This window comes from Erpetoichthys calabaricus, chromosome 8, assembly GCF_900747795.2.
Source record: "Erpetoichthys calabaricus chromosome 8, fErpCal1.3, whole genome shotgun sequence".
Lineage (NCBI taxonomy): Eukaryota > Metazoa > Chordata > Cladistia > Polypteriformes > Polypteridae > Erpetoichthys > Erpetoichthys calabaricus.
Window position 1 is genome coordinate 88525733 of NC_041401.2, and position 13156 is coordinate 88538888.

General features: G+C 38.9%; 1 protein-coding gene across 1 annotated transcript in view; it reads right to left on the reverse strand.

Annotated features, from left to right (window-relative positions):
* The window catches only part of aatf (apoptosis antagonizing transcription factor), a 165284-nt gene that overhangs the window by 25856 nt on the left and 126272 nt on the right, over positions 1 to 13156 (reverse strand). The window contains exon 11 of the mRNA XM_028807067.2: positions 12057 to 12128. Within this exon, the coding sequence (XP_028662900.1) occupies positions 12057 to 12128 (72 nt within the window). The remainder of the gene's footprint in view (positions 1 to 12056; positions 12129 to 13156) is intronic.

Sequence of the window (13156 nt, forward strand, 5' to 3'; positions counted from 1 at the left end):
TTTTCACAGCTGTTGCGCTACGGCGTGTGTTTCGTTTATTTGACAGTATGTAGATCGTGGTAATTACATTCATGGCATTCATTTTCTGAATCACAATCTGACTGTATGGGTGGTTACCTGCCAGGTTACGCTTGTGGTTGGTCAGGAAGTCGCCTTACATCCGCCACGTGCCCTCTTTCTGTTCCCAGAAGCTGATCATAGAATGGTTTTAATAGTTTACTTTCAAATAATGCAAGGAGTATGCGACACGTGTTTCTCCCTAATTCTGGGCTCATCAGGCATACACACTCACTGCATCCCCTCTCGGGAATCGAATCTCTATCGTCAGCGCCAGAGTTGAAGCCCCTAACGTTGCGGTCAGCAAGTCTGCTAACATCCGCCATGTGCCGTCTTTCAGTTGCGAGAAGCAGATCACAGAATGGTTGAAACTGTTGCCCCTAACGTTGCGCTACGGCGTGTGGTTCGTTTATACCTCGTGTCTTCTCATTAAACTTTTATCTTGCGAATATGTTATTGCAGGGCGGCACGGTGGCGCAGTGGGTAGCGCTGCTGCCTCGCAGTTGGGAGATCTGGGGACCTGGGTTCGATTCCCGGGTCCTCCCTGCGTGGAGTTTGCATGTTCTCCCCGTGTCTGCGTGGGTTTCCTCCAGGCGCTCCGGTTTCCTCCCACATTCCAAAGACATGCAGGTTAGGTGGATTGGCGATTCTAAATTGGCCCTAGTGTGTGCTTGGTGTGTGGGTGTGTTTGTGTGTGTCCTGCGGTGGGTTGGCACCCTGCCCAGGATGGTTTCCTGCCTTGTGCCCTGTGTTGGCTGGGATTGGATCCAGCAGACCCCCGTGACCCTGTGTTCGGATTCAGCGGGTTGGAAAATGGATGGATGGATATGTTATTGCAATCCGCAGCAGGAGCGTTTCTATAAACTTAATTTAAACTTACGTTTTACACCGTGCTTTTTTTCCCTTATGAACATGCTTGTATGCTTCACTCGCTGGCTTCTTATTGTTTCGCTCCCTTCTCAATTGTTTAATGAATTTTTTGTTCTTCGCTGTTTGCGGCTCTTCCTTCATTTCTCCCTACTGCGTTCTTTTATCTCGCGAATATGTTATTGCAATCCGCAACGGGAGCGTTTCAATAAACTTAATTTAAACTTACGTTTTACACCGTGCTTTGTTTCCCTTATGAAGATGCTTGTATGCTTCACTCGCTCGCTTCTTATTGTTCCGCTCCCTTCTCAATTGTTTAATTAATTTTTTGTTCTTCGCTGTTTGCAGCTCTTCCTTCATTTCTCCCTACTGCGTTCACAGTCTTTTCACGTGATTACGTGGGAGGCGTGATGACGTGACACTCAACTCCGCCTCCCACGGCCATCGAGCTGCCGTCCATTACAGTATATTGTCAAAAAAGAGGTTCTAGTTATGACCATTACGCGTTGAATTTCGAAATAAAACCTGCCTAACTTTTGTAAGTAAGCTGTAAGGAATCAGCCTGCCAAATTTTAGCCTTCCACCTACACGGGAAGTTGGACAATTAGTGATGAGTCAGTCAGTCAGTGAGGGCTTTGCCTTTTATTAATTAGTATAGATTAGTTTTTTCCAACTTAGCACTGAGCTTTAATAGTTTCAGAAGGAAGAGAATGGGCTAGAAGGTTCCAGAGTATCACAAATGTTGACACTGTATTCTTCCTTTATGAACAGCTGTCCTGACTTGCTGTAAGGCTTGTTTCATTTACAATGGAATGCTTGCTTCAACATATTCAGTCTAAAACCTCTCAAATTGTGAAAAGCCTAGATACATACTTTATACAGACAGTAAATAAGAACTGCCAATGAATTCTAATTCAGTGTGGCTGCAAAGCCAGAATAACACACTGAACGAAGAGGCAATGGCAGCACTATATCAGCCATGCACAATGATGGCCGCACACTCTCCTAACTCTCAGAAAGTATCTTTGAAAGAATCAAGGCTGAATTCTTGTGTGGGTACAAGTCAGTCAGTCATTTTCCAACCTGCTTTGTTGTTAGCAGGGTTGTAGGGGGTGCTGGAGCCTATACCAGCTAGCACAGACCCCAAGGCAGGAGCAAAGTCCATCACACGGCGAATACACACACACACACACACACACACCTAAAGGCTAATTTACTGTCTCCAATTCACCTAACCTGCATGTCTTTGGACTGTGGGAGGAAACCAATTCAGACATGGGGAGAACATGCAAACTCCATGCAGGGAGGACCCAGGACGCGACCCTGGTCTCCTTACTGCGAGACAGCAGCGCTACCACTGCACCAGATTCCAGACACAAGTGCACAGAGTTCCAATAAAATATATCTTTCATTATACAAAAGTACCTTTAACATTCCCTTCCTCCAAAAGCACAATGTCAATCACAACCACAACTTCAATTCTCTTCCTCCACTCTCCTCCAGGCAAGCCTTGTCCACTACCTCCTGATTCTAACCTCCCAAGTAAGGTGAGGTGGCCTCTTTTATCCTGGACTTGGGAGTACTTCCGGTGCCAAGACATTGTCTGTAGGAAGCACTACTGGCTCAGACAAAAGCCTCCCAGAGTGGGGATTTTTCTTTCCCTGCATCTTACGTTTGTGGAACCAATGGAACCCAGCTGGGCTATCCAATGGGACTACAGTTCCCAGAAGGCCCCGTGGGTGTGTGCATGGGGGCACCAGTCCAGGAGTGATGCCACCTAGTGTGTCAGGGAAGCATACAGTCTTGACAAGCTGTCTCCCCCTGTTCTTCTATTGTGCTGGCCTCCCGGCTGTGTAAGGACCTTCTGTCCAACACCACCAGAATGCCAGCTGGCACACCATGCCAGCTTCCTGACAGAGACAGGGTTCATCCTGGGTGGGATTCCAGTCCAGCCATGCCATCTTTCACAGTGTTTACTACAGACATACACCCATGTTTGTTGCACCTGCCTAAAGTTAAAAGAGTTAAAAAGAGACATCAGTATGAAACTGCATTAATCATGTGAAGGAATTACAGATAAAGCTTTACGACAGACTTAGTGGCCATTTTTTGATTGATTTTATTAATTTTTATAAAAATGAGATGTATCCATCACAGACTAGAGCAGTCTGCTTGTCAATCACTATACATTTTCTTCAGGTGCATTCAAATTCCTTATATTAAGAATAATTTAAATCAATTTAGCAAATTTTGTTTACCTGAATTCTGCAAATAAACAATTATAACTGTCATTAAAAACTGCCTTAAAAAAAGCTGGCACAGTGGTTTGGTTAGCCCTACTCATAGCTTCAAGAATTTCAATTCAAATCCAAGTACACTCACTGTACAGCTTTGACATGTTCTCTCCAAATTTGTACACTTCACTTTTAGTGAGTTTGAGTATGTAAGTGGTTTCTGTGGCTCTGGGTTTCTAAGGGGACTATGGGTGTATCTGAGCCACATCAAATCCCTTGACATTAGTACATACAGGTCAAATTTCATTAGAACAAATTCCATTTAAATAAAAAAAAAATTATAGGAAAGTCCATTTTATAGACAAACTTCATTACAAACAATGGTAATTTTTCACAAGAATGCAGCAATACAAATATATTTCTTCTGTAATTGGCCCAAAAAAATACAATTCAGGAGCTCCGCTGAATGCCTATAAGATAGCACATTTATGCCAGTTGGTTTACTTGATAATCACCATACTGCTGAAGTACAGCTCAACAAGGGTTACTGTACAACAGAGGCATTCTGGATGTACCTGGGGGTGGGATGACTGTCAGTCAAATTTGACTGCAGCTGTACTTGTGGAGCTCTTGAGTTTCGTTGCAGTGCACTGCATAAACCTGCATAAACCTTGTGTTTATGGTACTTAACCAATTTTCAGCAAGTTTCCTAAATTCACACAGATTTTATCCTGTGAACCACCATAATCTTTATAAAAAAAAAACAAAAAAAACACACAACTGTTAGATTTGAATGCATCTTTGAATTCTGTCCTCGCAAATTTAGACATCCAACAATTCTTATTTATGAATGTGACTTCCATTTCCTCAAACTTTTTATCATGATCTTTTTATGTAAAACTTTTCCGGGTCAGAAAAAGGGTGACTTACAAAAAACAGATGGTAGCCAGAGAGAGTGGGTCAATCCATTAGCTGATCTTGAAGTCTAATAATACTGACTACGTGCTATGGACACCAAGGGGCACTGTCTATGTACCTAAAGCAATTTACTTCACAGAAAAAGTTGAAACTTCTCAGTGCCACTGATTCTAACAAGAAGAAAATGACACTGAGTTCTGCATTCCACAGTTAACTTTGCCAAATGTACTATATGTGCCAAAATTTGCACTATGTTCCAATTCCATTATAACAAATTATTTTGTCAGTCCCGAGGACTTCATTCTAATGAAATTTTACCTGTATACTGTATTTTAAGTACATACTATGTACCGCTGTAGATTCTCAAACCCCCTTAACCCAAGAAAAAGCTACATGGGGCTTGAGCCTATCTTGGGAGTACAAACACAAGGCAGGAAACCCCCCTGGATGATGTTCTAAGCCCACTGCAAGGCACTAATGTACTTTAGGTAATAATAAATAAATAACAACATAAATGTATAAACTAGTTGATAGAGGAATACATGAAAAGTCCAATGATCTGTTTATTTAACTTGTATCCACTTATATATTAAAAAAGACACTGCAGAATTATTTGTGAAGTCTGACTGACTTGTGAAAGGAAAAACACATTTAAAGATTCCAAATGATCAAGTAGTAAGAAACTGATATTTTAGAATACGAAGACATGATCAGGCAGACTAGTGTAAAGTCAATGACCAGCCACACAACAGTGTGAAACATCTGTTCACTTGTTGTTTCTACAACCTGGATTGTCATCTTTTGACAATGATTAGCTTTGATGTCAGTATTACCCACAAATTCTTCATATAATCCCATGTCTGTTTCAAGTTTATGAAAACAAGAATGTACATGCTAGTCAAAAATCTCATCTAAGTGTACCAAATGTAAGACTGCAGGGTCTGGAAGGTGGATACTTGATGAAGAACCAGGAGCTAAGCACACAGGAAGACATTTAGCTGTCTAAGCGCTGCAAGATCTAGATGTCAGGTGCACATGCCATACCAGCAAAGTACAAAATGAAAAAATCAACACCTAGTATTCAGGTTAAGAGTACTGTATTATCCTGAATGTATACGCACACATATTTTGGCAAGCAACCAATGGTTGATGATGGAAATTCAAAAGGCAAACAAATTATTACATTGTGTGGAAAATGTCCAGCTTCTCCTACGATGACCAAGAAGCTAAGCACTCAAGCAGATTAACTCATTTCTCAAATGCTCTTCTGTTTCCAGTGTAAAAATAGAGGCATTGCAAATTTTACATTGCTAGGTAGAGAGAATAATTAATAATTACAGTTTAATAGCACAAATTTGCCAGGCTAAATGAGCAGTCCTTTTGGTTCAAGCGTAGCTCTCATCAATCCAGCAGGTTTAACCTTGTCTTCTTGCTAGCCACATGGGGAAAAGACTACATTTTAATACTTCTCTCTTTCAGCCCCTTCAGGCTATGCATAATCAACTCTGGTGTCTTCTATTGAGATCAAGTGGGAGCCAATGATTTGTATCAGGCCCCACCCTGAATAAACCACAGGACTGAATTTATTAGTCAGAAGAGGTGACTTAAGAAACACGGCAATTTGTATTAGTCACATTCTAAAGATCACCCAGGCGCAGTAATTAGGGATCTGTACCAAGATAGCCAAGATACTGGGTGCTGTCGGGTCAGTGCTGAGTACTTATGAGCTGTAATTAAAATGTTTGTTAAATTCAGTTCATGTACAAGCCAATAAGAAAGCATTTGGGGTTTGAAAGGATACTTTGTAAATGAAACTGCTAGCCAGACAAAATGAAACATCCAGAGTGGGCCTGTTACCCTGATCCAGCAATAATCAATGACAAAAGTCAAAGTTTAAACCCATACAACATGGAGGCTCACTATGCTCCAAGGCCCACCTCACTAAAACAAGGCAGAGACTCCTAACTTCTCAGCCCTGCCATTTTGTCACCTCCTTGACTGATGAGGTGGATTATAACAATTAAGCAAAGTCAGCTCTGCAACATTGCAGCTTGTGTTGATAAGCCATCCACATTATGTGACAAAATGTACAAATGCATGAATATCTAACTAATTTCAACTCTAGGGCAACTGTCAAGTTTCAAGCACAGAATCAAACATATTTACTCAGAGTAATCCAACTAAAAGGTTTGCTTACATTCTTCCACTAGATGGCAGTATTCTACACTGCTGTGCCCTTAGCTGGGAATAGTGGCAAGTCCTTGGCAAAAGCACCTGTTCTCTTGAAAGAGTTATAGTTCAACCTCTTGCATACTGTTCAGCACTGAAGTGTCAAACAGCATATTTTAATGGACGATACACTCTGGGTAAGTAGAAAAGAAAAAAAAAAAAAGATAAAAGCTGATGAACAAATTGTGTTTTGATAAAAATGGGCAGCACAGGCACTAGCGATGGCCCCTCACAGCTTCAGTTAATGATTATAATAATAAATGTTTCTATTACTGTATTATTATCTTCTCTTTCTCAATGCACTTGGGAATATCGGACCAGTCCCTGTGTGGAGTTGTCTCAATGCTCCAATGCCCATATGAGGGTTCTTAGGTTTCTATACTCTCCGTTCAAAATAAAATGTTAATTTGCAGCTAAACTTTTTCCATATACAGTAGATAGAGTGTAAGTGTTCATGAGTGTGTCTGGTGAAAGACTGACAACTTATCCAGGGAGGGCACCTGCCTTAAGTTTGATCCTGCAACCCTATGTGGAAAAAAGCGAATCAGGATTTGAAAATCGAAGCAAGGAAGAACTGATAGATTTTACTAGAAACAACAGAGCCAAGGCATGGTAAGAACTTGATAATAATCAGTATGAAAATTTAACAGAGATGGCAAGCTCACTGAATGTATATGCCTAGGAAAAAAAAAAAGACAGAAATATACGTAAATGTATGGAGTCGCCATATTTAATGCAATGAACAAATATCAATTTATGACCTTGCTTCAGATAGATGCTGACAAATAACTAATTTAATGTCTGAAATGATTGATCTTGAGCATGAACTTTAACCAGAAAAAAATTATACTGACAGTAGCAAGAAGTGTAAATATTACTTGAAATTACATAAAGTTTCAAACTTAATGCATCTGGAAATTTTGCTTACACATTTAAACACACATTAGCAGGGAGTGAGACAAAGACAACATTAGCTGTACACATTCACTGTACGCTCAAATGAGATATTACTTTTGTGCATAAATTCCCCTAAACTGACACCACATGACAAACAAAAATACATAAACGTGTTAATAGTCAAAATCACTTAACAGGCTACAAAGACAAGACATTACTAGATTTGTTGGGAAGAAAACCAAAGTTTTCTTTCTAGTTGAATGCAAGGGCTAAAAAGAGTGTGCACAAAGGGATAAAATGTAACACATCAGGAAAGGAGGATACTGCCAGAGCACATGAAGAAATGTTTAGGATGATCTGAACTGAACTAAACTTGAGCTTTACTGCCAGCAACACAGTTGCCAGGGAATTTCTCTTAGATAGAACTTTATTTGTCCCCAGGGAGAAATTTGGCTTTTTACAGAAGCTTTGTAAATAAACAAACAAATAAATAAATATATATATAAGTAAATAAACAAATAAATATTCACACACACACACTGAAATGACTATAATGCAAGAAAATTCAAAAGAAAAGAGAAAGTTTTGAATTGACTGTCACAGTCCCAGTGAGGCATAATGCAGATGTATACAAACAAGCACATAGTACTAAACAAAACCATTCACAATGCATGACAGCATCACTACATTATACACAGTAAACACGGATATAAAAACAATATAGTTAAAGTAGAATTCCACTCCCGCCCAGTAATATATTAGTTAAGTCCTATATAAAATAAACATAAAATAAATGTAATTTTGATTGGATGGAGTTTAGGAATCAGGAAAAGACAATAATGAACCAGTGACGGTGTTTAACCAGAGTGGCTGCAGTGACAAACTGTTTCTCTGTCTGGTAGATCTTACCTTTAGTGACCGCCTGGTAGTGTTTCCTTGATAACAATAACTGAAAGATATGGTTGCTTGGGTGAGTGTAGTCTTTGCTTATATTTCCGGCACATTTACTAAACCTTGATGTATACAGAACCTCAATGGAGTCCAGTTTCAGGCCTACAATTTTTGCATTATAAAAGCTAAAATAAAGTATTTGAGTATAGGAAAGGATGTTAACAATGTGAAATCACTGTAATGAAACAGGAGAAGGACAGAGTCTGGTCAGTTTGAGCAAGTTGCTTACTTGAACTGAGAGAGCTAAAGATTTAGAAAAATTCTACATAGAATGTGAAGTGTGAGTACAGGACCGGAAAAGAATGGAAAAACTCCAATAGGTGCACTGGTATGTCGCCTAGGATTACTGGCAGTAGTCCGTCTTGTTGGTCGAAGTGACTCATTGCTACTACTTAATATGCGGAACTGGAAGTAAGGGTAAGGGTAAGTAAACTGAACATAAGTGATTTTCACTTTTTTTTTTTTTTTTAAATAAGTATAGGGAATTGTAATTTTTTTCAACAATGTCTCAAGCCTGCAATGAAAATGAAATTAATGTTAAAAGAACACAGTAAGTGATACTGAGGGAATATTATTATGAAGTCAGAATTGCTACTGTATGCAAGCTGAAAATTTCACAAGTATTTTGTATGTATATATATTTATGTGATCACAATGTTAAGTAAAGGTTTTTAGGCATATACTGCATGTCAGCAAATATTGTAATTGTAGTATATAATATTATGACTAAACAAAGTGCATGTTTCTTTGAAAGTACAACATTCATAGAACATGGCAAGCACCCGCCATTTCCTTCCAAAATGAGATGCGTAGAGGCCATACAGTATGGAAACGGTGATTCTTTGCATAGAGCTGGATGTGGAATAATAATTAATTGTCCAGAGTCATGTTTGTGCTGTCTCATAAATGTAAACAAGTAGTTTTAGTTAATTTTATAATATTATTCTTAATGAAACACAAACATTTGTTAAAAATGGCTAATCTATTATTTGGCTGTCCTTAACAAAGAATGAGCCTGAGGTAAGATCAAGCCATAGTTCTTAAATCAACACTTTGGTTAAAGTTGTGGAATTATTCAACATTACTCTGCAGACTGCACTTCATGTGAAGCTGTGGTTTCTGAAAATGGCACCCATTCATAAAACGACCACGTTATAGTATGGTATCTTGGGTGATTGTCTTATTAATACATTGACTATTGTAATGGATAGCATGCATGGGCTTGCACCCCAGTCGGTATAGGTTCTTGACCCTTACCTGGAAAATTTAAGGGGTGGGGAGATGATCACACAAGACTACATTCTCACCAGACATGCTAAATGGCAGTATCTCTGGCTTTTGGTAAACATTCGGACACCGGCAGGGTATGCTGGAAACTGCAGTCCCAAAGGGCAGCTGCGTTGGATTCTGTGGATGCCGCCAGGGGGTGCTACAAGGCTTTACACTGCCTAATCAATGGGACTTTCTGGAAATGTTTATGATTGACCATGTCCTGGTGCAGGAAGTGCTCCTGGGTCATAGGAAAACGGAGTCATTCTGCCTCACCCAGGTGAGATGGAGTTGGTAGTGGAGGAAAGGCAAAGCTTACCTGGGAGAAGTGGAGGAGGAGAGAGGGAGGGAAAAAAAAAGTCTTGTGCAACCTCTTCAGAAGGTATTGTAGTTGCACTAAACCTTTTATCTGAATCCAGAATTTGTGTCTATGTGGTTGTGTCTGGGGTTTGGATTGCTGCAATGCTTCCTGTAGGTAACACTATATTTAAGGAATAACATAACATTTACATTAATACAAGTAATAATAAAATTTTGGTTTAAAAAAAAAAAAAAAAAAAAACTGGGAAAACTGATACAATTCGTCCAATCAGTTCAACTGCAGTAAAGCAAACATCAAACTTCACAAATCTGCATGTTACAAAATCCAACCTGTAGTCACCTATGGTAAAGAAGCATCAGCCAGTGGCAGGGCTCCTGCTGTAATGAATGACAGACATAGCTAAGAGACATCTCTATTGTTTCTCTTTCATCTCAAGTAACAGTGCTGCATTACAAAGCAGATACTCCAGTTCAAATTTCATATAATGTATGGATTTTGCATGTACTCCTTGTGCTCACCTTTCCTCTGGATAGTGTTGTTTCTTCTCAGTTTTTATCGATGTGCTGTTTGGGTGGTTGGCCAGGCATGGGTGTACACTGACAATGGACTGGAATCATAAGCATGGCTGTTTTTGTCTTTACCACATGAAACCGAATGCAGAAAATGGATGGATAGAGCTTTTCAAGTCATGAAAAAAAGCTTCCAAATAAATGTTACTGCTTTAAAGTAATTTAACAGCACTTTTCAATGATTTGATTTTTAAAAATTTTTCTTTGTAAACCTGTAAAGTTTTTCTACTTCCAAGCCTCCCTTAAGGTTTTCTAGCCTATAAACTTTGATGGTGCCGAAGTGCCCTTGTTCACCTTTGCAACAATTACTGCACCGAGACCCCATGACTCCTTTCTGAGTACAAAATGCCATCTTTAATGATGATGCATAGCTTATACCTTCTCTTTAGAGCTATGGGGGCTGGGTGGTTCATACACGTGAGGCAGCTCTTCATGCCAATCTAATGTAATGCAGAGCTGCAATAATCTCTAACAGGGTGATTAAGTCTGGCACTGTATAGCATTCATTTGGTAATCTGATAAAGAAGAGAGTAAGTCTCCTATAAGAGAGCAACAAAAGACCATATTGGCATTGTTAAAGTCTTCAGGAAAGTAAAATGCTACTAATATATTTAATATGATTAGAAATTAGGTGAACACAGTGTGGCATCTGCCTCTGCAAGAAAATGAGGAAGAGCACCTCCTTCTTGATAAGAACAGTAATCTGTAAAATAATTTTGAAATGGTGTTGTATCTTTGCAAAAAGCAAAAAAGGGATGCAAAATGTTCATGTGCAGAACAGCAAAACTGAGTTATGTAAGTAGTCTCAGCAGATTTAACACATATGAGTGGACAGCAAAAGTGACTGTACAGATGAGTATTTTTTGAACTCTTAATTCTCACTTAAAAATCAGCAGGAATTCTACTACAAAAGACACATCTCATATCCCAAATATGATACTTTATATTCAGTACATTGTGTTTATCGTGAGAACAACTTTTGCTTACATTGAGTAAAGAATTACGATTTCTAAAATAACGCAACCTACACTTTCTAATTTAAACTAAGGAAACTTGTTTAAATGGCTCACAAAAGTTATTCAGAATTACTTGACCAGTACTATCAGGAAGCAGCAGCTGAGTAAGGTGTGTGTCACTTTTTGTAGAATATATAACGTCATGTAACAGACTGTCAAGACTATGTTATGGGCAAAAGAAAGCAGCAAAGCACTTTCACCAATTGCACAGAACTAAGTCTGCCATGAAAAAATGGGATTCTTTTGTGAGGAATAAAGAAACACAGAGAAGAAAAAAACAGAAAGTGCCTCTTAGAATGTAAAATGAGGGTATTCCTTATATAGCATTACCTGGCTAAAAGTGACAGTATGGCTAGAGAAACAGGAAGTCATTTATTTTGAAAATAACTGGATAGCAGTGGTTCTGGAAATTGTGCACAAATTCTCAAAGACAAAAGGAAAATTTACGACAGAAGAACTCAAAGCACATGCTTCAATCCTGTAATTAAATAAGGAAATGTTTAAAGATCTGAAGGACAGACTGGGGAGTTTTAGGTGCAGTAATTATAAGAGCAAGTTGCCAGCCAGATCTCTCCACCAAATCTGACTGACCCCTCCAGCTTCTTGATGCTGGTGACAAATGGAGATCTGATAAGGAGAGATGGGGAGGCTGATGGGTTGAAGAACAGGTCAATATCACTGTGTCATGGAAAGGTGTTTTGATGAACGTTATTAATATACTACTTACCAGGCATCATCATTCACTGGACTCTGGGCAATAGGTGCCATAAAATTCACTAACTTGCTGTGAACATGAAACCTGCACAGGGTAAAAAGGTTAAAGAAATAACTTCAGAGATTATACTGCACTTTGAGCCACTCTTCTAAATGTCCCCTGCATAAAATATCATTTATAATGTTACATCTGAAACAACAGAATCTTTAGCAAAATGGAAATAGAATTATTTTTACCTCCTTACCAAGTTCTTTTAGACTGTGTTGAATTTCTCAAATGCCTCAATTAAGTGAGAAGCTGTTTTATATGACAGTTCGGAATATTGATAGCTAATAATTATAGGCTTTCCAGAGCAAAGCGGCAACAGCTGGGTTCTATTAATAAATTAACTTATGACATCGATTTGAACACTGATGGTATGTCTCTTTGAAATTATGGCAGCTCAATAAAATGCTTTTGCTCAATGAAGAAAGTGAACAGGGAAACTAAACAGAAGTTTTGATGGAAAGCATTTTTTGAATGAACTCAAAACCAAAGATTTCCACTTTCAGTATATAAGATAAAAAATACAAGTGCTCAAAATGAAGGCAAAATAGAAATAACATTCATATAGAGAGTGAATGTAGAGTAGCTAAAGAATTCATCTAACTTGCACATCTTTGGGATGTGAGAGGAAAACCAGAGTGCCTGAAGAAAACTCTACATAGCCATGGGGGGTGTGTATACGAGGAGGGACCCAAAAATCACCCTAACGTTAAACAAGCAGATGATCATTGTTTTTACATTCGACTTCACTAGTCATGTGTTTGTGGGTTGTGGGGAAGAGGCAGTTTTCCATTGGCTGGATTGCTGTTTCGTTTTGGGGTTGTAAACATAGCACCAAAATTTGTCTCTATAGTTATGATTTTGGAAAAAAATCAGGGTTGCCTCCAACTGCTCCTTCAATGCGCAGTATGTTACCCAGCGATCGTCTCTTTGATCAGACGTGAGCAAGTGAGGCACAAATTTTGCTGCAACTTGTTTTATGCCCAAATCTTCCAACAAAATAGGCAAACGCGCTGAAAGAGTCTTTGGAGAAAAAAAAACTCAATGAAGCTGAATGTAGCACTTCA